The sequence below is a fragment of the Labrus mixtus genome, chromosome 14 (genome assembly GCF_963584025.1).
Source record: "Labrus mixtus chromosome 14, fLabMix1.1, whole genome shotgun sequence".
Classification (NCBI taxonomy): domain Eukaryota; kingdom Metazoa; phylum Chordata; class Actinopteri; order Labriformes; family Labridae; genus Labrus; species Labrus mixtus.
Genome location: NC_083625.1, coordinates 17,701,796 through 17,726,696, shown reverse-complemented (window position 1 = coordinate 17,726,696; position 24,901 = coordinate 17,701,796). Strand labels below are relative to the sequence as shown.

The window sequence follows — 24,901 nt, the reverse complement described above, 5'->3', positions numbered from 1 at the left end:
TTTTTCTCATTTGGAGTCCATATTTGGATAACGAATGGATATGCATTGTTACCTTATCCGTGTTTTAAGGTAGTGTTTTTAGGTAGCCACACCTTACTACAATAGCTTCTCTAAATGCTACTGTAACATGTCCTGGACATGCATAAATGGGTGAATAACTTTACTATAGCTAACGGAAGCTCACCACCCATTAGTTAACTAGTCTACTCTTTCCTAGAACTATGTGAGAGCTCGCTCCCTACCAGCCGCTAGACTACTCTTTCCTAGTACCTGGAGCTATGTAAAATTACTCCGCTAACACCCTTTGGAGAAGAGAGGACTTGTATAATTGCATAGCCCTAGGATTATCTGCCTAACATTCATTTCTAGAATAATTAGATTCAAGTATAACCCTTGATTCAGGACCCTAGATTAGCCCCGGCAGGCTCGCACCCCCGGAGAGGGATTAACTGCAAATCTCCTCACTCGGATGCTAGGTGTGTATGAGGTGTGTAGTAAAAGTCAGTAGAAGTGTGCCGTGGTGTGACTGCTCAAGCTTACCTTCTGAGGTTCACGTGGCGTCTTTAAGAGAGACTCAGGTCTTTGTGGTGTGAATGATTTCAGTCAGAAAATGGTTTCAAAAAGTTTCCGAAAATTTATTAAAAAACTTCAAAAGATATTCCAAATGCAAATACAAAACAGTAAAAATAAAAATGTAAAAATTAAAAGCAAAATACAAAGACAAAAGTCTAAACCCGAGAGTGTAGACACCTGAGGTTTTAAAAGATCTTGGTCTCAGAGACTAAGTCCCAAAATGGGGATACAAAAGTCAGAGTGACGTGGAGCCCTTTAGAAAAGGTAAAAAAGAGCCTCGATCAGCTTTTCCACAGCATTTTTATAGCCAGACAGTCTCTTTTTTTCAACATTCTGTAAAACCTCAACAATGCATATTCACAGAAACGTGATACATCCACAGGTGATACTAAGTTCATATGTGGTTTTAATGTCAATGCATAAAGGTGACACAGGTGATACTAAGTTCATGTGGTTTTAGCTTGAAGACCGTGAACCAGGCAGATTCGCAGAAACACTATACACCCACAAGCTCGTATGTGGTTTTGCTCAAAGTATGGCACACTTATCCTGACCTCACAGGTGCATGTGTACATGCGGGTGTGTGTAGGATTGACAGGAAATGTAAAAGCCAAAAAAAAAAAAAGTGGTAATGACTATATGACATATGAATGAAATGATAAAAATATTAAATGATAATAAAAGAAAAAGAAAATATATGAATTAAATGATAAATTGATTAAATGATAATAAAATAACATATATGAATTAAACAGATTCAACAATTGCATAACTCTTACTGATCTTTCAACACTACATACAACTCTTTCACATGGTTTTAATATTAAGGCCTTAAGTGTCAGATGTAATAATTCTACTGACCTGGTTTATTATGATGTCCCATTATTAAACTTGGTTTGAGTGGCATAAAAACACATAATGAATGTCAAATCATTTAAAATACATTGTTCATTTATCTTATTTTGTGAGATATGGCTTACTTGTTTTCAAGTGAATAAATAATACTGTTGTGAATAAGTCAAAGGCATGTTGTTCCTTGAGGAACTGACCGTGGTGTAGGAGGATAGAAGACAGTTGATTAGGGCTATCGATTGTCTTAGCAGTATTTATAGCATGTCACAGTGACAAGCGCCTACTGTATGACTCAACCTCCCCAACAAATACACTACCTTCATCCTCCCCACTTATCTGTCTGTACAATATTGAGGCTTCATGAGCAGACTGAACCTCACAGAAGCCCTCAAGCTGTATTTTCCAACATGTGTGCCATCTGTTATTCTCCTGAAAAAAGAAAAGTCACGAGCAATTTCCTTTTAGATCAAGCAAGTGAAGCTTCACATCCCACCTTTTATAACTAGAACTACCAGTTCTAAGGTGGTGATGTTTTGAAGAGTTAGAATTAGGGACTAAAGCATCATCTATTTACAAAACATGCCACATACATCAATGTGAAGTTTGCACATTATTTCTAACACCACTCCTTCCTATTCTCATTTCTTTTAAGAAAGAAAATTCGAAGCCTTTTTATCCCTGTTAGGCATAAATAGCTGCTCACCTTGTTGAAATGATGTACTGTTAAGACAGAAAAACAGCATATAGTAAGAAGAAGACAGCTCTAAATGATATGTCTCTGTATATTTGGCCTTGCAGGAAGATGTGACATTAACACATGTGCCCCTTGCTCTGTATGAGGTTTGTTTCTGGTGGACAGGCAGCCTGGATTAATTTGTGCCACAGGCATGGAGAGGTTCCCTATACTGTACATAGTATGAGCAGCGGGATGGAATAGGAAAAAAAAAAGAGAAAAGACAGAAGCATTTGTGACTGCATGCCCTTCAAAGGATGGAGGTGAGGAAATATTATATACATAAATAGTTCCACCCGAACTTGCAGCGATGCAGCCCCATTTTCACTCTTTCAAAGGTCTGGGGAAGAAAATGGCCTTCCATGCTGATATAACCTTTCTTAACAGCATCACCTCAAGTACTGATGCTGAATTATTCAGTGCCTATTAGTCTGCCACTTGCCTGGACATAAAGTCTCCTGGCAACATGGCAAGCCTTTGTGATCAGGTAGGTGTTTAGTCACAGGGAGCGTTGCCAGTGCAAGTTGAGGTAGTGCAACACATTGAACATCACAATATATAGTCTCTGACTTTAGCCTATGCTATTTATCATTTAACTCTGAACATTGTTAAGTTCATCAACCTAAACCTCTATCTGTGATCCTTGTGGAGTATATATATTAAATCTCAAATAGATTATAGTGTATTCAATGGATATTGTACACATTTTGTATTATTTTTCGACAGTATATTTCCATACAGAGATATTCTACTCTCTTTAGTGTATTTCACTTATGGTTTTTGGTGTGTATTGTTATGATATTGCACAGATTGTCCAATTTTGTTGGAGCAATACGTGTCTGTCTCAGTATTCTATATGTATTGCAAAGATTTTATTTTATTCTAAACAAATACTAAAAGCAGAGTGCACACAATAGCACAGACATTATGAAGTATATACATATGTCTATTTTACATCTTATTCACTAATGATGAGCCAGGCCATCCACTGCAGTACATTTAGAAACAGGCCTGCGTGCCCACACTTCGAGACTGGGAGATTGTAAATGTCAGTGGCTTGTCACTCAGACTCAGTCCCACATGGCCAGTGAGAAGAAGCTTGCTAAAAGGGACGACCGAATGACAGGGCAGACATTAGTATCCTGTCTGACTCACTCAGTGTCCCACTGTCAATCTCTGCATATGTTTGAGGCTCTACTTTACCATTTGTATGCACTTTCAAAAAATCTATTCAGCCTCTGTTATCTCCATTCAACACCGCACCACTGGATGTTGATTGGTTCCCCTCCTTGAATATCTGTTTAAGATATTGCAATTGGCTGTTGCCTGGAATTGCTTTCCCCCAATTTCAGTGTGGTAAAAGACGGAAAGGAAAATAAATGATGGCTTCGATTTAGAGATCAGATGTGTATGAAAGAGTCAAAAATGAAAGTGAAACCTTTGAAAGACATCTTTACATATATAAGAAATCCTAACTAATACAGTTGATGACTGAAGAAGCTAATCTACTCTTTTTAGACTCTAATTTATGTGACTTTCATTTCATTGCTTTGCATATTTAGTAGGATGGCATCATGTCTCTAATGTGAAAGCACCTAAAATTGATGATCTTGTGAATCACTATTTCAGATTAGATAAGCTCTTTAATTCTTTAGAGACTTGCTATAGCAGCCCACAAAAGTGAGGATCATAACTCCCAACAAACATGCACAGTCCACTTTGGGTGCAAATGGCTGAGTGACCTGGCAGCACTGACATGCATATGGTCAATGTCAGTAATCCAGATCTGGTATGGACTCCAGAGCAGAGTCGTATAGATTTATCATTTATTCATCTTCTATACACAGTTGTTATCACTGTGCACATGCCAAGACTCAATAACACAACACCAGTGCAGAACCAAATAGCCTCTAGCTTTTTGTATTATCTTAAATAAATCCCCCTTTGGAGAGGAATATGTTCCTCTGGACGTTGTAAGCAATCTAATATCCTGGGGTTTGCATAAAGTGACTCCAAACACACCAATGACTTCCATCTGCTCAGTAAGTTATGCTTGTAAATTCTGCAATTAGATGCGTAGTTAATTCCTGCTATCTGTCACTTTATAGCTGGTGAGTTTGGTGGCAAAGACCACCAAGCTGTCAAGTGCTGGCACCAAGTGGAGAACATTTTATCTCCCAGCGCAGTGACTCGTGCAGGGACAAAGCCGAAGGATTTATTAAGTGTCTGGTAAAGTCACCGTCATGTGTGTTATCAAAGTAATTTTCAAACTTCAATCATTTCCTGTGTGAATTAGAAACAGCATTTTCAAAGACGGACTATGTTTAAGATTCATCAGGAAACATATTCTCACAGTGGACGAGATTGCCAAGAGAATATCGAAAATAATTATCAACACCCACTTGAGATCTGTTTTGGACAGCTACTGAGCAGAATGAGAGTCACCATGAAATGGAAACTGGACAGCTTGGCAGCAGCTTTCAGGAAACAACAAGGCCTCCTGGTTGGCAGTGAGCTCTTGAGATTCAAGGATCATTAGAAAAGGACCTAAATACATGAACAGAGCTGCAGAAAAAAATGCCCTGATTGCACAATAATTAGAGCCCCTCAGTTCATTTAGAAGTAGGACTTGGTTTTTGACCTTACAGCTTTGGAGATTAGAGTATTAAAGTAGCAATCTGTAACTCTGGCATGTAGTGTTTAACTACTGCTGTCCAATTTCAAATCAGAGAGCTGGATCAGCACAGGAGTAAAGTGCATTAGCAACCTCCTACACAAGTCCCTGTTACCACCCCCATCCCATCTGTTGGGCAGTTACTGAAAATGGACCATACAGTTGCATTTTTACGATATAGATCAGCTGATAGTAGATCGAAAAGATGCAAATAAAAAACTGAATTTTCCTGCAATTTGGAATATACACTGTTTTAAGGTTTAAGTGGGCCAACTTGTTGGAGGATTTTGAAATTCTTAAAGGTTGGAAGGTGATGTTCCAAATCTGAGAGGAGTCAGATTAGATTGGAAACCTTCATTTTCGAAAATTATTGACAAAGTTGTTGTTGTTGTTTTTTGTGTCTGAGTGTTTGTATTTTGTGGTTGGGTATTTTGTGCTTTTTTTTATATGTTCAGCCAGGTGGTATTCTTTTTAACCATTACATCTTTGTATTAAGAGCTTTGACTTCAAACTGTACAACAAAACGAAGTAGAAACACCACATTTATAAACAGGTTTTCACTTTGCCCAGAGGAGAACACAAAAGCTTTGCAAGTTGAAAGATAAGAGAAGTACAATCTCATTACGGAGCAGGTACTCGAGGTGTTTATGAAACAGGTAACTGATCTTTCAAGACTATCCCGCTGAGAGAGGCTAGGAGGTAGGGTCATTTGTGCCCATTTCAAATCCTTCTGATAGAGTGGACTACTGTAAAGTACACCTTAAGTCTTTATTTACCCCTCACCTACACACACACACACACACACACACACACACAACATTGAGAGGGGCAGTAACACTCCTTTGGCAGGAACACCAAGCACTGAACAGCTCTGAGCACAGCAGGAGGCTTTGGCCACCAGCACACTGTGGAGCTGAGATAGAGAGAAGAATCCAGCACTGAAATTGGTGATAGTCTTTACAACATTTCCTTTTTTCCACTCCAAGGATTTCAGCAGCAATTTGTTTTCAAGGTTTTCCTCTGAGTTTAGGTATGAAGAGAGGCATAAAACAGAATAAATCAAAGATTTCAGATTGCTGAGGATTCAATTTTATAGTACAGGAAGAGGAAAAAATGAATGTATTTATTTACCGCAGGCCCTGCAAAGACCTATGCAAAATGTAAACAATGTTTGAGCCTACCTTTGAGCCTTGTAAGAACGACCAACTACTGTGCGATGTTCATTAGAGTGGAAATGATATGTGCAAACAAAGAGAGGCACCGAAGCAGCACACACTGCTGCGTCTTTTCATCTCAGAATTGCAAATGAAGGCAGCCTCCTCACCTGGTCCCTGCAGGCAGTGTCCCAGCGCCTCCAATCAGCGCTTCATCCACAGTCGGCTTCCAGCAGGAAACCGAGAGTGCTAATAATTGAGGATGATGCGTGATAAACATGTTCTCCCCCTCATCTTTTACCGCCTGGCAGGGTGGCCTTCAACCAAGGTCAAAATGTGGAGAGGCTTGGTGAATGAAGCTGCTTATGCATAAACTGGCACGCAGCTGTATTGACTCAGTTTGGCTGGTCTCCGTCTGCTTTGTAAATTTAAAAGGTGCATTTTTTTGTCCATACTGACACTAAATCTTGTTGGAGTAGTCAAGTGGTTTATATGGATATATCAAGAAAAGGACACAATATCAGGCTGCGTTCAGAGCAAATGAATAGGAAATGAGGAAACACAATTTTGGGATGTTCATTTCTAGTCCTAATGATTTACTTTATTAGTAGGGCAAGACTCCAGTGCCAAAGGGACATTTACATTTTCTATTTCCACTAAGATTTGAAATGTTTTATAAATGCACTTTTTAAAAACTGAAACAGATCTAAGTTGTTGTTTGAATGAAAACATTGTTGCTTTAACGTCTTCTGTATCTGCTTTGCTATGGTTTTCTCTGCTTAAAGCTCCTGTAAGGAACTTTAGATTTGTGTCTATTTTGGCACCCACGGTTGACAAAGTACTGTAGGTCATCTTATCTCTTTGCTCATCTTGTCACTTACGTGTGTACGTAGCCTGTTTTCTTTTAACAAATGCATCTCTCATCAACGATCTTTGCTGTAGAAAACTTTTGTTTGAAACTTTTTTGGCAGTAAATGACTTTGTCTGACCTCTGCCCTGTTGCAGCAGTTTTGGGAATTAATAAACAATGTAGTAATAATCAGTCTTGTAGCTCGTGGTCTGGTTTGATTTGAGAGCTTATACAAAGGCATTATTATTTATTTCAGTCTGTAAAATCTCCTCACAGGAGCTTCAACAGCTGGCAATCTTTTAGTAACAAAAGATCTTTATAGACAACATAAAGATCTTCTTAAAGACAAGGCACTGATGAATACATTTAAGTAGGCTCTGCAAGTCTTTATAAGGAGGGCGAGAGGTGACCTTTTGTATTAAATAAAATAATCATTATTATTCATCTTTTTATCTTATCTATATATTTTTCCAGAAGTCATCAAGAAGGCCAGATGAAGCTCGCACAGCGGTCTGATTTCACCCAACGGCAGACAACTGAGTAGATTTTGTTGACTGCAATGTCTACTTTCAAAAATTGGTTCCTTCATTATTTTTTGTTTATGATGAATCAATGAATCTTTTAGTTTTAAAAATGATGTAAAGATGTTTAAAAAATGCTCATGACAATTACAAAGCCTTAAGTCACATCCTCACTGTGTAGGCCTATTACTGTTTTAATCCAACCAACAGTTTAAAAGCCGAAGACACTCTATTCACCATCATAAACAAAGAAGCTAATCATTAAATAAACCAGATTATGTTTTAAATTCTGCCTTAAAGATTGCTAGACAACCAACTGACTATCAGAATATTTCTTGATAGATGTTTGACTAATAGATCAACTCATAGATTAATAGATAACTCATTGCGGATCTAATTGAAACCTTTAAAAAAGTCATGTTAAATACACTGGTATTCTACATTATTATTATGATAAAGGGCAGCCTTAGACTTCCAGAGCAGAAATTGTCTGTGGCCAAACCATTCTGTCTTAAATAACAGGGAGGGCTGCAGCGTAAACACAGACTTGCTTGGCTTTGTCGAGCTAATGACTTCTTGCTCCAGTGGCTTGTGAAACAGTGTTAGAGCCCAAATAAGTAAAATCGGGAGCAGAATTTAATCTGTCACTCAATGGAAAGCCTTTAAGCAGAAACATGCAGCCACCCAGAGGCTGCACACAAGTGGAGTGAAATTACAGCCAAAGCTCCCTGCCTGCAACAGACGCAGCAGCCAGACAGGTTGTGTGTAGGAATAAGGATTACAGATTGGTTGGATAAATAGGAGATTCTTTAGAGCAAAGCACACTGACTGTGAATGTCAACCAAGGTGGTAATCTAAACCCATCAATCCCTTTTGAATCCAGGTGAACCTCACCTATGTAGAATAGAGATTGATGCGGGGAGGAAGAGTGTGCTTGCTCTGGCTTTTTTGATCTTCCTGAGTTTGCCCCAAGCTCGGTTTTGAACCGTGCAGCAGGCAGGTACTGTGAGCAAGACTCAGGCGTTCAAGAGCTCAGAATGATTAATTTCACAGGATTGTTTGTTTCCTCTGCAGCCTCCTGGGAGAGCTGAATGGGAATAATGAGAAGTAACTCTGGGGTAGATGAGCTAAAATTAATCAAACATCAATGAATTGTTTTGCTAAAAATGTCCTGACTACTCTCTGACCTCCTTTCCTCCGACTGCCTCCTGACTGAGAGGAATATGAAACAAATGTTACCTTTTTTATGAAAATAAAGTCGATATTTATTCTGTAAACAAACAGCTGGTTTTATTCACTAAGAAGGACAAAACAACAAATCCAAATCCACTCAGATTACAAATGACCTGTTCAATCGTGAAAAAGAAAGACCTTCTTAAAAGAAACCATACAACATAATGCATGATGCCAGCAGCGCAGAGGAAGTGAAACTTACACTGTTTTTTACCACTTAACAAGACTATTCTGATTCACTGACATCAAAGTTTTCAGTGTCCCACATAAATATTCATGTGAGAAGCAAAGAAACAAATGGAGAAAATAAGACATGAAATGCAGATTAGCCTCTTCTGAAAAGATATGCAAAGAGAAAGCCAGACACTTTTCACATGAGCAGAAAGTCCACATGCATATATATATATTTATACTATATTTATTCCTCCCCACTCAGATTCAACAAGACTTTATTTAAATAAGAGTTTAAAATTCATAAGGTCAAATACAGCTAAGGATGTCATTATAATTCTAGAAGGCCATATACCAAAATAACCAGTGAGTTTTATGTGTCTTTAAAAAAAAAGAGGAAAATAAATTATACAATCATATTGAATAACTGATATATTAGCGGACTGGTTTAAATTTAAAGGTATTTTAGGGCAGTATTCTATGAGGTAATAAAGAGGAGAAAGGTCGCTAATACTGTAAATAACATGAATTTGAACAAGGTTATCATTTTACATCAAATAAACTTAAAAAAATAACTAATCCATTTCCTCACATGCATAAAATGACCAGATAAATAACACAGTCTTTGGCACCTTCAAAATGTTAGGACCATTCATGACACAAACACTGTCGCTTCTTTTTTTTTTACTGCTAGAATCGATATGGCCCAAGTGAGTCGCTCAGGTCGAGACAATCTGAACTGAAGTAGTCCAAGGTGCAAGGGAAACGTAGCAACAGTCTGCATCATACTTGAATATTACTCTGCATGTAACATTAAAATGAGCTTTAACTTAAAAAACAGTTAGAAATCCAGTGCTATTGAATTTATAAAAATAACATACATCTCTGCATCTGCACAGTCTAAAAAAAGCTCTACAGAAAGCTCCTTTAGCGAGTCAATACAAAAGACTTTCCCTTTGAATGTAAAGAGACACTGTTAGACACAAGCAGCCTCAAAAGAACCAAACCAAAAGCATTCAGACATGCAAACTACTAACAGATAAAGAATACATCAGGAATATGACATAAACCCAATCTTCATCTCACTCGTTTTAAAAATATCTTAATCCATTTGAAATATCCTGTTCATGTAAAGGCTCTTATTCCACATAGAATATATTTCTTTCATCTATATACACACTCTGAGATCAGAAAAAGCTTTAAATTAATTTCAGACCGATCTATGACATCTAACAGCTTATTTTAAATATAAATCTATCAACCAGCACTATTTTGACTTTGATGATTTGTGTTCTAAAACACATCTTTCTTTTTTTTTTCCAAACGATGGCTATCTGAACATGGAACAAGAGCCACATGTCAACTTACTGCATGATAATTCATTGAAAATGGGTTAATTCCTCCTATAGCGTTAGTCCACAGTAATGGGGAAGAGATAAGAACAGTCTTAATAGTTGGTCAGAGGTTTCTTGGAGAAGCGGGCTTATCTAAATCCTCTTGGCAGAGCTACGTGAAGAGTGAGCGGAGAGTGCAGAGGAGAGCTTAAATTTGCCTGAAAGGCAGCTCTTAAAAGTAAGGTAGCAGCAGGACGTTCTTCTGAAAGAGCCCGACTTCAATTCATTGTTCAACTTATTCAATATATTGCATTCAATTATATCAAAAAGAACAAATTAACCGCAGAACAAACAATCCATTCATTGACATAATATTAGTAATACAGCAAAAGGTCCAGGATGAATGATCTTAAAACAGGATTTCTTCTTAATCCTTCTCCTTCCTCTCCTGTTTAAGCAGTTGGCCTGTTTCTTGCAGACTGATGAGAGGTGTCAATGTTGAGGACAAAAACACACATCCCTCCTTTGTGTGTTTGTTGTCACTTAGAGCATAAGGTGACCAGATTTTGGTTTACGTCGCACTTTCCACCAATGCACCATCGCTGTCGCTCTGTCTCAGTGACTGCCTGCTGGAGTCTCTCTCCGCCTCATCCTCCTCATCCGATCTGCCAAGACCCGGCTGTTTACTGCACACAGGAGGGCTATAAGGGTCAACAGACATACAGACACAACATTATGTCATTACTCGGCTGCAGACTGTAGAAACAAAACTGAAAGGTGTAGGATGTTGTAAAAAAAAAAAAAAAAAAAAATGTTGGCATGGGACACCACAAGCAATCTAGGCTACGAGATTACAATCTTCCCCAGGCAGCCAACAACGGCGCCCCTGAGGTTTGAATAGCTTATGTGCACATTGCTATCATGGCTGCAAACTAACATTTTATTTTTCAATTTGCATTTGCAAAAAGGCATTACTAATATTCTTTGTGCATGGTCGTGCTGAAAAACCTTTATGGAATGATTTCAAGAAATGTCCCTGGACTACATTTAGCCAAACAGGAGAGCCACAAACGTCTCGTTAACATTCACAATCGACATGCAGGAGCACATTAACAGCAGCACATTAACAGCAGCACATTGTTTGATAGTAGATAGTTGGTGTAATTACCAGGGAGAAAATAAAACATGGGTTTTGTCATGCAAAGGGTTAATTCAGCACTGATGCGCTAAGTAACTTCTACCTCAGCTGGCAATTATTCTGTGTTCCATGTTGGAGCCTGCTTCTCCCTAACACACTGGTTAAAGGTCACTTAGAACCAGAGCTTTACATCCTTGAATAATGTTGCTGGAATGATAAGTTCAGTGATTGCAGAGATTTCCTACTCCCACACTGACATGACCACTGACCTCTGCTGTTCTTTATAGCAAGAACGTCCACATAACTGGAACTGTCAACTATCCTTATTATAATCTACAGATGTTATTATATCAATTATGCAAAATCTGAAAGCAACATATTTTGACACTTGAAAGTACTGCTGCATGTTGTCTTCTAAGAAGTGACTGCTGCTACTATTTGGTGTTGCAACGTGTAAGTAAGCCGAGAAAATCGCTGACAGAGCAGATGAATACCTTCCAATGGGAGCTGACGATCACAATTTACGTTCACCTGCATTTTTGTGGGTGATTTCCAGGTTCAAATGTTCTAAATTAATTTTATTCCAAATGTACCAAAAAGTGATGTGAATGCGGCAGAAGGTATTAAAGCACCAATAAAAGCAGGATAGCATGTGAGCAACACTGCTATTTTATACCTCATTGTTACTTGTGTAACCCGGAGAAACATCATGAGTCCCATAATGACATCTTTGACTAAGACCTTAAAATGAAATGTTATTAATCTACCATGAGAATGAAATGATGTTTAAATGAAGTGTTTATATCAACTTCTTGTTATAGATGTTGTCAAACGTTGTGTGTGAGACAGCAGTGCTTTTGGCAAACAGGTACAGTGGAAGCTCTGCAGATGTGTTAAAGATGACAGACCTAAAGATGAGACTCTGAAGTGAAACATTGCTTTTTACTCTGGGGTGAAGTGTCATGAGTATAGCTTTGATAACAATTGCATTGGGAAAATGACCACCTACAGTGTGCCTTTATTCAGATTTTGTTCCCTCAGCTTAAATTCATCCATCTTGTAGTGCTAAAGCAAACAGCCAGCTTTGGTTTAAAAAGACAGGTGGTATATTTAAGGTCAAATGAACCAAAGTAACCCTCAGACATGCTGCCTTGCATGTTTCAAAATGAACCAGTCAGAGATGCTTAAATTGTCAGAACAATTACTCGTAAAATAGATGGGCTCATGAAGCTTCCAGCCAATCTTAGCATTTTAATTGTGAGGCAAAGTACCCACATGAAGTAATATCAAGTCATGTCACACATTTGAAGACTCCTCTAAGATAACATGCTAAAACAAAAACTGGTGTCATTTGGGTTTTTTACTAATTGCCAGCATCTGTTTTGTGCTTGAAGAACAGCCGCAGGGAAACATTCTCTTTCAAATATGTGTACTCAAAACAGCATCAGTCACAACATTAGGAGAAACAATTCCATTTGCAGAGATGCAATCCATCTATGCAAAATGGAATCAGGGAAGTAAAACCGCTTTTTCGACAATAGTTTGTCTGAGTGGTATTCAAATGCAATGCTTTTAACGATCAGAAGTGGGAAGAATAAACCTTGAAGCAACACTGAGAGAAAGTAATTGTCAGTAAATTGCAATCACAGAAACATATCTGTTGAACGTGGAACAGATGACATTTGAAATTTACAACCAGAATGTCAATTGCTACTATATTTGAATATGTGTTCACAGACATTTAAAGAAAGAAATGGTTTAATTATCTGAAGATGATATCCAGTGTTTCTGGAATTGACCGCTTGTGCCTCTTTTGTTCTCAATGGGAACAGTTCAACTAAATATAACTCAACTCTATTGGTCATTAGTGCTCGGACCACAAGCTACAAACACAAACCGGCACACGTCCATAACCAACACTCTTGTCGCCTGGCAACAGATCCTGTATATATAAGCAGAAACCGTTAACTGACGAGTGTTTCACAAGGATTATTCACGTCGAATCAGTGCGGACATTCATGCACAGCAAACAAAGTTAGTACATTAAGAGAAAAATCCATTAGTCTCTGTTTCAGTAATGTCAGGCTCCTGGTTTATCACACAACAAGCATCACCTTTCACTGCTGGTATCAGTCACTGTCAGGCTTGTAGAGGTACTTCATCACCAAGTTATCCATCTTCTTTTGCTTCTTCTTTGTGTCCTTCTTGCTGGGCGGCTTAGGCTCCTCATCGTCATCATCAGATGGCTTTTTTGGGTTCCTTTTGACACTGTTGGAGCTGCGGTAGGAGATTGTCGAGTCAGAGGATGAGGACTCTGACGACTCGGAGGAGGAGGAGGAGGAATCCTCTGACTCGCTTGGCTTCTTCTTGGATCTCTTCTTGGACTTCTTCCCCCCCTTCCCCCTTGAGCTTCTTCTGCTTTGACGATCGTCTGATGAAGAGTCGTCTGAGAGAGAGATTTTACTTTTCTTATCTCTGCGGCTGCGGGAGCTGCTGCTGCTCATGATGCTGGATGGTCGATTGTAGTCCAGAGCAGAACCTGATGCAGATCGAAGCAGGCCGGATGAACTGGTACCGAGCCCGTCGTTATCTCCCTTTTTCCTGCTTTCCTCGCTTCCTGGACCTTTCTTTGCATCTTCTTCCTCACTACTAGACTTCTCAAGCTTGCTGCGCTTGAACTTAATGGGTTTGAAGCTCAGCACCTCATTAATTGCAGCCTCCAAATCAGGATCCAGGTAGTTGCGGTGGGTGACGGTCTTAATGTCTGACAACTCTGTTGGATTATTGTCTGAGGTGCGGGGTTGAGGCGGGTTAGAAAAGCTTCGACTGAGGGAACGAGGACTGAAAGATGAAGTTCCCCCTTCGGTAAAAGCCACACTTTGGCCATCGTCGTCATCGTCATCATCTACGTGCAGGCCAAATTCACTCAGGCCACAGCTGCGAGCGAGGGACAGGCGAGAGCTACTGCGTCGTTCGTCTTTCCAAGAGGAGCTACGATTTAGCAAGCGTGGACTAGAGCGGCTCACGCTGCTGATAGTGGACTTATTGTCATCATCCATGTCCAACAATCCCCTCCTTGTGGACATCCTGCTGGGAGCCACAGAGGACACCATGGAGTCCTTATCGAATTCAGGGCTACTGCGGGAAGTCCAGCGGGATTCAAAGCCCTTCCTGGCTCTGCTGGTGGCTTCAGAGTAAGCCATGGAGATGACAGAGCCTTTATCGTCTAAGTCTTCCTGTGCTTGGCTCTTCTTCCAATCCTCCTGGAGGTCTCCGGACTTGGACTTGGCTTTGCGCATGGAGGCATGGTCCGGTATGTCAGGTTGCTCTTTCAGAGTGCTAAACAGGGAGCTCTCATCACCTTTGCCTCCTATGGAGTCTTTGAGGTTGGAGCGCTTCCTGTAGCTCAGGGAACTCATGACAGACACTGATCTGTTCTGCTCTACGTCTTTCCCCTCTTTACTTCCATCATTCGTCTTGTCTTTTGCTTCTTTATCGTCTTTAGCATCTGCATTTGCTGCATTTCTAAAGGGATATGCAATACAATTGACGGCAGAGACAACCAACAAACATAAAAATTGAAAATCAGAAACCAAACCCAATGTCATCGCTCCTTTTTTTTTGCTTTATGAAGAGCTTTAAATGTCACCAGATTGATCAGAAGAGTCTTAAGTTTGGGTATCTTAACACATATCTGTAATGTCAGACTAAAAATCAGTTTTCTTTATTTTATCCGTGGAACCAGTCTAGAGTCATGGAACATATACAATATCTCTTTATATTTCAGTTATGTTTAGTGTACACTGTAGTAAGTGAGGAAATCAACCAGTGAGAAATCTGCCTAACTGTGGCAGAGATGTCATTTAGCAGGCATGCCAACTGGCCATGGGCCACTTCAATAAATTTGACAGCAGTTGCTTCCCTATCCCGCCTGCTGTCATTAGACAGATTACTGAGAGAGAGAGAGCGATGACACCTAATCACATGAAATACCCATCCTTCTGTTACAAACTGCCCCAGGTAATCCTGGGCCTTTTCAAGGCTGAGAAAGAGGGGAAGTTTTTCTCCCCGCTTAACAACAGGGAAGCACATGCTTAGCTGCAATGATTCAAAATGTTGGGAGTACTAACCTGGTGCTCTTCAGACTGCTCTCATCCGACGTGGTCTTTGACGAGCCTTTGTTCTTGGAGAGCCAAGACTTAACTCCGTCCACACGGTCTTCCACCTCCGAGTCTGTTTCTGTGTCATCCCCACTGTGGAGGAAAAAAATCAGCCAGAGTTTGAAGATTCTGAGACTCCAACCCAACAAGCACAAAAAATGATCCTAACAAGTCATTTTGACACCTTCAAGTGCAAAAAACGTTTTAATCAGATGACTAAATCCAAATGCAAATTTACTTCATTGAACGGTTTTCCCAAATCCTCACTCAGCTTCCTGATACTAAGTGGTTTAATCTGTCTTGTGTGAATATTCAGAATCAATTTAGTCAGATTATAACACAAGAATTTAGACTCAATGACTTGTTATGTGCACATTTTTGCAGTGTACCATGACAGGAGCCACACAGGGAGATGAATGGTTAATTTAAACAAATTGAAAGTGTTTTGTTAGTAATATCACAGTTGTATTCATATTTTCATATTAATAGGGGTCAGTTTTATGAAAAGATACCCAAGCATAGAGGTAGGCATGATCCTGAGGTGCAATAATAGCAACAGGTTAGAGGTTTTTATGAGACAAGGACCACACATAAATTAGTCAATGCATTCCCAAGGCACAATGTAGATGAAGCTGTACGGTGCATAATGAACTTGTTTGGCTGGTTCCGGGCTGCTAGCATCTGTGTGGCATGTCACCTGCTCCTGCTGATTGTTATTGGAGTGGAGCCATGAGACAGCCCTGTGGCCCTACGCTTGACACAACAATCAATACACAGAGACCGGTGAATCTCCATGAAAAAAGCTCGCAAGATCCAACCTGGATGAGGTCAATCCTCATCCATGTCAAATACAGGCTGATTTTCTGAATTATGCATTGCAGTGACCTAAAAGGTAAAAAATGACAATGAAAATGTAGACAGAGAACAATGAGAAGTGCAATAGCCTCTAAATCAGTACAAGCATCAGGGTGCATCTGTGATTATTTAGAAAAACAGTGCTTACTTCTGTGTTACTGAATATTTAAACCTAAGAGTGTTTTTTTATAATGATAACCCTAACCCTCTACGTTTTTTTTTTTAAATATATATCTGGTGGTTATTTGTCTTTTTAAACATTTTAATTATTATTATCTTTTGATATCTATCTTCATTTTCCTTTGGTCACAATTTATTCTCTCAGAATTCAATTGTTGTTGATTTTTTTATTTCCATTTGTTTTGTTTTAATTGTTCTTATCTAAAGTGCCCTAGGCTACATGTTTGTCTGAAAGGTGTTGTATAAAATTAAGTTACCTGACAAGCCACCTTCAACCCACCCTCCCTTCCCTTACTGCCCCTCATCCATCCATCCTCCTTCCTCATCCCTTCATCTTGTTTGTCTACTTCTAGGACTAGTCTGGCCTTGCTCAGCTCGGGCAGAATTATGCATGAGACAGAACCCCTATCCTGAGTCTCCCCTCTGCCCTGAGTATTCAGTCCATTCTCCCAGACCACCCAACCGACAGCATCCTCTTCAATCATAATCATTACCTCAACATACATTCCTCTGTCTCATCATTCATATGATCTATCATGAAATATCTCATGCTGTTGTTGTTTGGTCCTTGCTAGTGAATGAAGTTGGCATTTCTTTGGCTACAAGATGTGTTTAAAAAAAACATTTACATGCATATGTTTTGTAGGGCCTCAGCTACATTGGACTTGTGTTGCCATGGTAAGCACTGTCAGAGAAAAATTACATTTTCCATTCTATTGTTTTGGGTGTCAGCGCAGGACAATGCACTGTATATTAAACACGCTGTAGCAGGCAGCAGTGACAGGGTTTTTGTAGAACAGCAGCGATTTTCAGTTCCTCTTGATTTATAACAGACTTCATCTATACTATTATTTATAGTCTTATCTACGGACAACTTTCAACTCACATCAATCTTACATGTTTGACTTGTTTATCACTAAATTGTCAGTTTATAGCATGTTGTGTACAGACAGCTGACTGTCATTAAAAATGAGAAACAGCGGAGAAGGTTACAGATCTTGTATCTTGGACAAGCTTATCTATCTGAGCCTTGAAACATGATGCAAAAAAGGCTTAAAAGACCAAACAGGATATTCAAAGTGGAGCGATATGACAGCCAGACTGCTGAGCTCTGTCATTTGTTCACATCGCACACCATCCATCTTTTGTAGGTGTCCCAATGAACAGCACAATGTTTCCTCTGTCATCAAGTTTCATGTCACATTTTCCATCATGTTTTCTCAGAGAACAAAGTTTCCTCCTTCCAATCCTTTTTTTTTTTTTTGGTGGGTTGCCTAAAAGCTATTGTTTTAACACGACAACAAAAAAGATGGTGGTGTGTGAGAGTGTTGCGAGGGAGTGTGCACAGACAGGAAAAAGATTCTTGGATATTCAGGCTCTTAAGCTTTCTATGGGCATGAACATATTTAACCTTCTCATCATCAACCAGGCGTTCTGTAGGAGACATAATGATGGTCAAAAAGAAATGGCCTGTTAATATCATTTTCCATAAGAGATCCCTGTTTGAAAGCTGCAAGATACAATTGTGGGTCCAAGTTCGGCTATTATGCATCATGCTTTCATTTTCTGCTGCATGCTAACTAAAAGCTACAAAATCCCGCAGAAACAAAGATAATATGTTCATTAATCGTAGGACGTTGATCACACATGCTGCCCATTTTTCCTCTCCGTGATACCTTGACTCTTTTAACATGATATATTGCACAACAAAATACTGAAACCAGACCTCAGCCAAAATGATCTCCCCCCTAACACACACACATGTGAAATAGAAGGTGGCTCGCAATTGAATACTGTGCAAATGGTGTCACAAACGATTTGTCCTTGGCCCCGCACTTCTAGCTAACCAGTCCTGAGGCTGGCAGATACCAACAAGCCCTGAGAATTTAGAAGTGAACATTAATAGCTTCTGACAATTTGCCTGCACTGGTTGTAAATCTTTGTCACAAATACTTACGCTCAGCATCACATCTCTTATGGCTGGGTTCTATCAGTTTAGCACTTGTAGTTCCAGTGCCATATTTTGTTGGAATCTGTTCAACATGAGCTAATTAACTTCTGACAAAAAGAGCATAGGGCATTCATTTATGTTAACAAAAAAAAGAGTACACTTCACACTGTGGTGTAATTCACCTGTGACTCAGGATAATTAGTACCTTGTTACAAAGGTAAAAGAAAGCCCCCTTTTCCTGCCAGTCCGTACTGAGGGAAGCATTCACATTGTGCTTAGTATATTAAATAATTGAACTAGTCTTATCTTCCTCTAAATGGCAATAATCCAGCTATTGTTGCCTCTGTTTTGCAGCCACAGAGTACAAAACAATTAGAATAATAATGTAAATCATCTGGAAAATCCACTTCATAATTAGAAGAAGAATCACCTCCTCCATTAATGTTCACCGGTGCTGCTAATGAAATGATGTCAAGGGAGGGGAAAATGCAATCACGTAAACATGAAAAATCATTGTTCTTTTCGTTGAGTTGCACACAAAGAAAAGCAGAGCAATGATACACACGGGTTGCCTGATGAAAATTGGATTACAAAAAAAAAATCAAGGTGATAAGAGAGCGTGACGCCATGTCTCCTTTGAAAAAGCAATCACAGGTCAAAGAAGAGAATTATGGACGGGTATCTCTGCTACCAACTAAAGACTACATTCCTTTAATACGCTCTGATGAAGGTTTAAATTATCTGACATGGCACAAAAGTTCCTTTTCACTGTTTTTTGACTAAAAGAAAATGGGATTCAGTCAGTCAAGAGAACACGTTTAACATTCACGATCAATGACTTCACATTTGAAATGAGGGACAAGGTGATCTTTTGTATTGAAAGTTAAATGTTTTACAGCACTGTGAAATGAGATTGGCTTAGAGGAGTATTTGCATGCATGAAAAGCAGTGGATGAGATCAGATGAGAACGTATCAGTCATGCACCGTGCAAACGATGTCCACTTACTGTCTTTGCAGCCATGGACATGAAGTGAGTGTGTGCTGCAATTATTTCACAATCACACACACAAGCGAGCATCAGGTCTTCCAGAGCACATGTAACTAAGTCCTACCATACTAATGTTGTAAAGGAGTCACAATACAGGTCATCTATTAACTTTATGACTTTGGAAATGTGTACAACAAGAGTTTTCACTCCTAAAAACGGACCTCATGTTTGTGTAAATTAGATTGCTCTTAAATACTTATCTCTAAAATGCGGTTTGGTTTGTTTTGAGTCTTTACAGTTATTAATATTAGAAAAGTCTAATTCATACATTTCTTTTGTAATGTGTAAAAGAAAGTCAGAACAAACAATGGCTGCAATATTTCACATAGGGAAGTAATGGGTAAAAAAAGAAATCCAAATTATTGATCTGATTTCTGAATTTCTTTAAGCAAATCTTGTCATAAATCAGTTTTAATCATCATGTTTCTAACTTCACAGAACAATCTTACATTTTGAAAAACACCCTGCATTGTATTTCCCACACAGACTCAGTGAGATGCTGACTTGTTGCACGTGCTTTGGGAGAACCACAGAAGAGCAGAAGACGGTAAAAAGCTTTAATCTCTGTACCAAATAAATGCATGATGAAGGTGTATAATGGTACTGAAGATCTTTTAAAAAGCATGGTGTCTGATGTATTAATATTCGTGGAGACAATTGTGCAGTATTATCACAGGACTGTTACACTTCCTTATTTTATTTTGGTAGTACTTCCAAAGCAGTCAGAACAGCTGAAAGGATAGGGAGTCTTTTAACATTACAGTCTATTTATAATCATTGTCTATTTTTCTTCTAACAGTCAGAAACACATACTGTGTGCTTACTTTTTCCTTTTGTTACTCTAAGAGAAAAAAAAAAACAAGCCTGAAATGTCCAACGAGGCAGGCAGGCAGTGTACAGACCTCCAGAGGCTTGGCACAAAATATAATGAAACCAAATGCAACACTGGTCCATCCTTTCAGCCGAGCTTTTATCAGTGATGTATACCACAGACATAGCTTTCCATTCTATTTAAAATTGCTTCTCCTCACAATGTTGTTGTGAAAAAAACAAACTGACTGTAGGATAAGGAATACTGCATTATTCTCTCCTGTGGCTGAAATGAGTGTGAAAAAAAAAAAAAATTGGAAACAACCATTATGACAAAAACAAAGGATGCTTTTTTTTTTCATTCTCACGTTTTGTTCTTTCTTTTCTGATATTTTGTCACCATGTCTTGCAAACTGCCAGAAGTGTAGACACCAAAAAGAGAACAAGGGAAAAAAGGGACAAACAGAGAAGGTGAGATACACAAAAAAAAATTGCATTTACACATGCAGAACACATAAAAGAACCACCCATTGTAAAGCAGTCATTCTGTAAATCCACTCATGTTCTCTCTAGCCTCCATTTCAGACTGACATGATGTGTGTAATGTCATCCTTTTAAGAAGTCTGCTTTATTGAAGGCTGTGTTTACCTCAGTGGGCTCGGATTCAGAGCCAACATAACCTTTAACCTCTTTGCAAAGAAGGATAGGTAACCAAACAGAGGAAAGCAGCAGTGAGACTAAAGCTCAGAGGAGCTGAGCTGAATTATTGAGAGAGCCCAAAAGCTGTAAAAAAAAAAGACTCAGAATATAAAAACGTTAGACATTAGCAATTAACAGGTGATCGAAGAAAAGAACAGCTCATACTATAGTTAATAGTTATTAATAAAATGTATCTATATACCACATTTCAAGAGTGATAAAGAGCTATAATTAAACACACTAAAAAAACACAGGGAATCACATAAAAGGCATTTCTTTTAAAAGTAGGATTTTAAAAGTGATGGCACAGATAATTTAAAGATAACATGCACTGGTACTCAGATGTGGGCTTCCTGATTTTTAAGGCACATATTGTAACGGAAAGGCAACTGTGGCGTCTTTCTGTCTATATTTAAAAGCTGTCCTGTACCTGTTGATTAAGTCGTCATTGTCATCACTCGCCATCTCGTCCTCTATGGCAGCCTGCAGGTCACCAATCCTCTTGAAGGCCAGTTTGAGGTCCACTTGTAAACTCTGGTTTGCCGCCTCCAAGCTCTCAATGTCCATTTCCTGGTGAACAGATCGCAGCAGAGTAGAAGCATGGTCACCTCCTCTTGGGTGAGCTCCAGTGAATCATATCACTTGTCCCAGCAGCTAAAAGACTTACCAGTTCGTGCTTCTTCCGGCTTGCCTCGGCCTCCTTCTTGGACAGCTCCGCCGTCTCTTCTTTCATGTCTCTTATCTGCCGCTGCATTCTCTTGTTCTGCTCCTTCTCCCTGTTTTCTGCTGCGATGCGTTGGTTTCTCTCCTCTGTCATCTTTTCCAGGTTCTCCCTCAGACGGCCCACCAAGCTCTGCCGAGAAAATGAAGAAAATGTTTCTTTTTTTTTTGTTAATTTTAGTAGATTGAAGGCAAAGTGACACAATTAGATTTCTAAGTGAGTTCTTTTTTGGAAAAATCATAGTTTAGCTCTCACCAATAGATCAGAATAGGTATCTATTGTATGTGGGCTTTGGAGTATTAACTGTTATTTAATATTAAGTAGGTGATGTTATATTGTTGGTGCAAAAGACATGATACTGGACAGTAACAGATTTTATCATCCTGTTGATTATTTTTGTGCAAGCTTGTTCTAGCTATAATTTTCCTTTTCTTATCCTTTGTATCATGGGGTGCAGGTAGCCTAGCGGTTTTCGTCGCATGCCCCATGCACTGCACGTCATTCCCCATTTTCTCCCCCCAACATTACCTGTCTCTCTTCGGCTGACCTATCTAATAAAGGCAGAAAGGCCCAATAATTACTTTGAAATTATATATAATTATATGCATCATATTTTACCCCTAAGTTTATTCTGATCAGTTCAGCAGAAATTGTGAACATACTAACCAGTTGCTTAATATAAAGATAAAATACCTTCCTCTTGTGAAAACAGCATACAAGAACTATAAAGATGTAACAATTTAACATTTTTAATATGGCAATTTGCTCAGCTATAGATCTGGATATATTTGTTCCATGGTAGATGTTATTAGTAGCAAACCGTCAAAAACATAAATCATCATGTGCTCAAATGATATCTTCTTTTCCTCTTGGTTAATACAAACATAAATGTAACCTTAGTAACCTTTGACTCTGATAGCATGTCATTTACATTCAGGAGTCATAAAGAATTATCCCACCTCCAATCGTTTGATCTGTGTCCTCTCGTACTCCAGCTTAGTCTCCAGCTCACGGATCTTGGCCTCTTGACGGCACACAAGAGACTTCTCCACCATGGACTGTTCTTGGAACTCGAGCTGGCTCTGGAGGGAATGAACCTGCAGGAGGTACACACACATACAAACACATCAACACTAACAATCACTCCATGAGGACAAGCTTACACTTAAAGGGATACTTCACCCGTTGAAACATGAATCTGTATTGACATTGGGTCATATATGTAGTAGAAATGTGAAATACATTTTGAAGTTGGTGCCTTCTTGGCCGAGAAAAGGCAGAAAGTGTCTTTTTGGCTCATGTGGATGAAAGACACCAAATCCCAGAATGCACTGCACCGCAGGCCACTCCCACTAAGGTCAGGTTTACAGACATATTTACAGGCAGGCCTTGTGTCTCGGCTGCTGCGGCCAGCGGCAGTCCTGGCGTCATTATCAGCTTTCTCCATAGAGCCTGTTAGCATAGCTTCCAAGCAATATGGCGGACGTTAAGTTTCGATTCTGGGAGTGAGTTCCCACCCACTGATCTGTGATTGGTCTGTAGCTTCAGTGGTCGAAAATATGAGGAACTAGCGTTGTAGTTTCACCCCGCTAACCGCAACAGCTTCCAGTGACGCAAAAATCGTCATTTTGCGTCACTGGAAGCTCCTTTTCAGACTTAGAAATACAAAGATTTCCCATCTCAGGAGAAAATGAGGGAGGGATGCACGACCATTCAAAAATACTACCAGGTTTCTAATGATACAAAGCTTAATGCAAATGGGTGAAGTATCCCTTTAAACCCGTTAATTTGACCTCAGCCTTTCCTATCACTCGTGTTTACAATCAAATAGGAGCAACTGATGTTATTTTTTGGAATTCTAATACACCTTTTCCATCTTTTGGTGTAAATTGTATCCATTTTGCTATGTGTAAAAATGGTGCATCCAGTCTGAATTATAGGCTCTGCCTCTATGAATGGTCAGAAGGAGAGCTTGGGGTTGAGAAACATAGTCACAGTCAGTTCACAGGCCTTCAGAGAGACCTGAGCCACATGCAAAGCACGTTTGTTCCATCCGAATCGTTTTCTCATGACTGATAAAAGGAAGAAAGATATGTCACAACAAAAACCGGCCCAAAGGGTGGCATGGCACCTAATGAGGGACTTTGCTTCTGAGACAAGGAGGATTTGGAGTTCTCCTTTGATATTACTAAAGAAGCCAGATTTCCCTCCTACTGAGGATGAGATAACCACTTCAAGGTCAGATGCTTTAGACGGCTATCACCGCCTCCTCTGGCAGGTTTTAACAATGCCTCACAGCCTGCAAAGTGTCTCTAGCGAAGCCAAAAATATTCTGATGGGTGGGCCTTGAATATAACTGAGAGGAGCAGAGATTTGGCATGCATATATAGCTTAATCTAATAGAGACAGGGTCTGCTGTTAGAGGGTGGCAAGAGCTCAATTCTGTCCTTTAGTGTAATTATATTTGAAAGACATTCTGTTCAAGGCAGATGGTTTGATTTGTTTAGTCAACTGCATATCAATGCTTACAGGAAGGCATGTGTGTAAAGTGCATGCAAACACACACACACACACACACACACACACACACACTAAAGATTGTCATATACCGATGAATTCCAGCTTTAACAGCCTGGAGGAAAATCATTTTACCAAAACAAATCAACAGAGTAAAAGAGGATGCATTAATGCATGACACGCATGAAGTGTTAGAGGTTATGAAAAGCACTATTATTTTAAAACGCACTTATTATCAACACAAGCCTAAATCAGGTGCATTAACCTTTTACCCCACAAATCCATGTTTGTTCCAACCTACAATCATTCCACTGAAAACTGAAGCACAGCAAACTGTGAGTAAACCTGTGAGGGTAGAAATAAGCTAAATAAGGAAGTTAAAGGAAGCCACTGAGTTAGTACAGCTTTGCTAGTTTGATCATTTCTATTCCAAGTTTATAGTAGAGTTTAAGAATAAGTAATCTCAAAACCTTTTCTTTTGTAGTTCACTTTGTTTGTACTTTTGAAAACAGCTACTTGAGAAGTAAAGGTGTCATGCATAGGTTTTTCCTTGTAATCGTGTCACTGTCATTTTTTGCTGTAGAAACCGTAAACCAAGGCTATTACTGCCTGTTTGACACCTACCCAGCCCAGTGTTTACAAGCAATGAAAATTACTAATAAAAAAAATCAGTCATGTTACTAATGATCTGCTTTACTATTGTAGGTCATATAAAGGCATCAGTAT

The 24,901-nt window shown here is 39.2% G+C and overlaps 1 protein-coding gene across 2 annotated transcripts in view; it reads right to left on the bottom strand.

Moving 5' to 3' along the window:
- Nucleotides 1–10,654: 10,654 nt before the first annotated feature.
- LOC132988288 (unconventional myosin-XVIIIa-like) overlaps nucleotides 10,655–24,901 on the bottom strand; it is a 67,617-nt gene continuing 53,370 nt past the window's right edge. Inside the window, exons 39-45 of one of the 2 annotated variants that reach the window (XM_061055598.1) lie at nucleotides 22,618–22,755; nucleotides 21,605–21,790; nucleotides 21,368–21,507; nucleotides 20,607–20,651; nucleotides 15,364–15,486; nucleotides 13,348–14,758; nucleotides 10,655–10,796 (exon numbers count right to left, since the gene is read on the bottom strand). In XM_061055598.1, the coding sequence (XP_060911581.1) occupies nucleotides 13,363–14,758; nucleotides 15,364–15,486; nucleotides 20,607–20,651; nucleotides 21,368–21,507; nucleotides 21,605–21,790; nucleotides 22,618–22,755 (2,028 nt within the window). In that variant the 3' untranslated portion in view covers nucleotides 10,655–10,796; nucleotides 13,348–13,362. The remainder of the gene's footprint in view (nucleotides 10,797–13,347; nucleotides 14,759–15,363; nucleotides 15,487–20,606; nucleotides 20,652–21,367; nucleotides 21,508–21,604; nucleotides 21,791–22,617; nucleotides 22,756–24,901) is intronic. The other variant, XM_061055597.1, reaches the window with a different exon arrangement.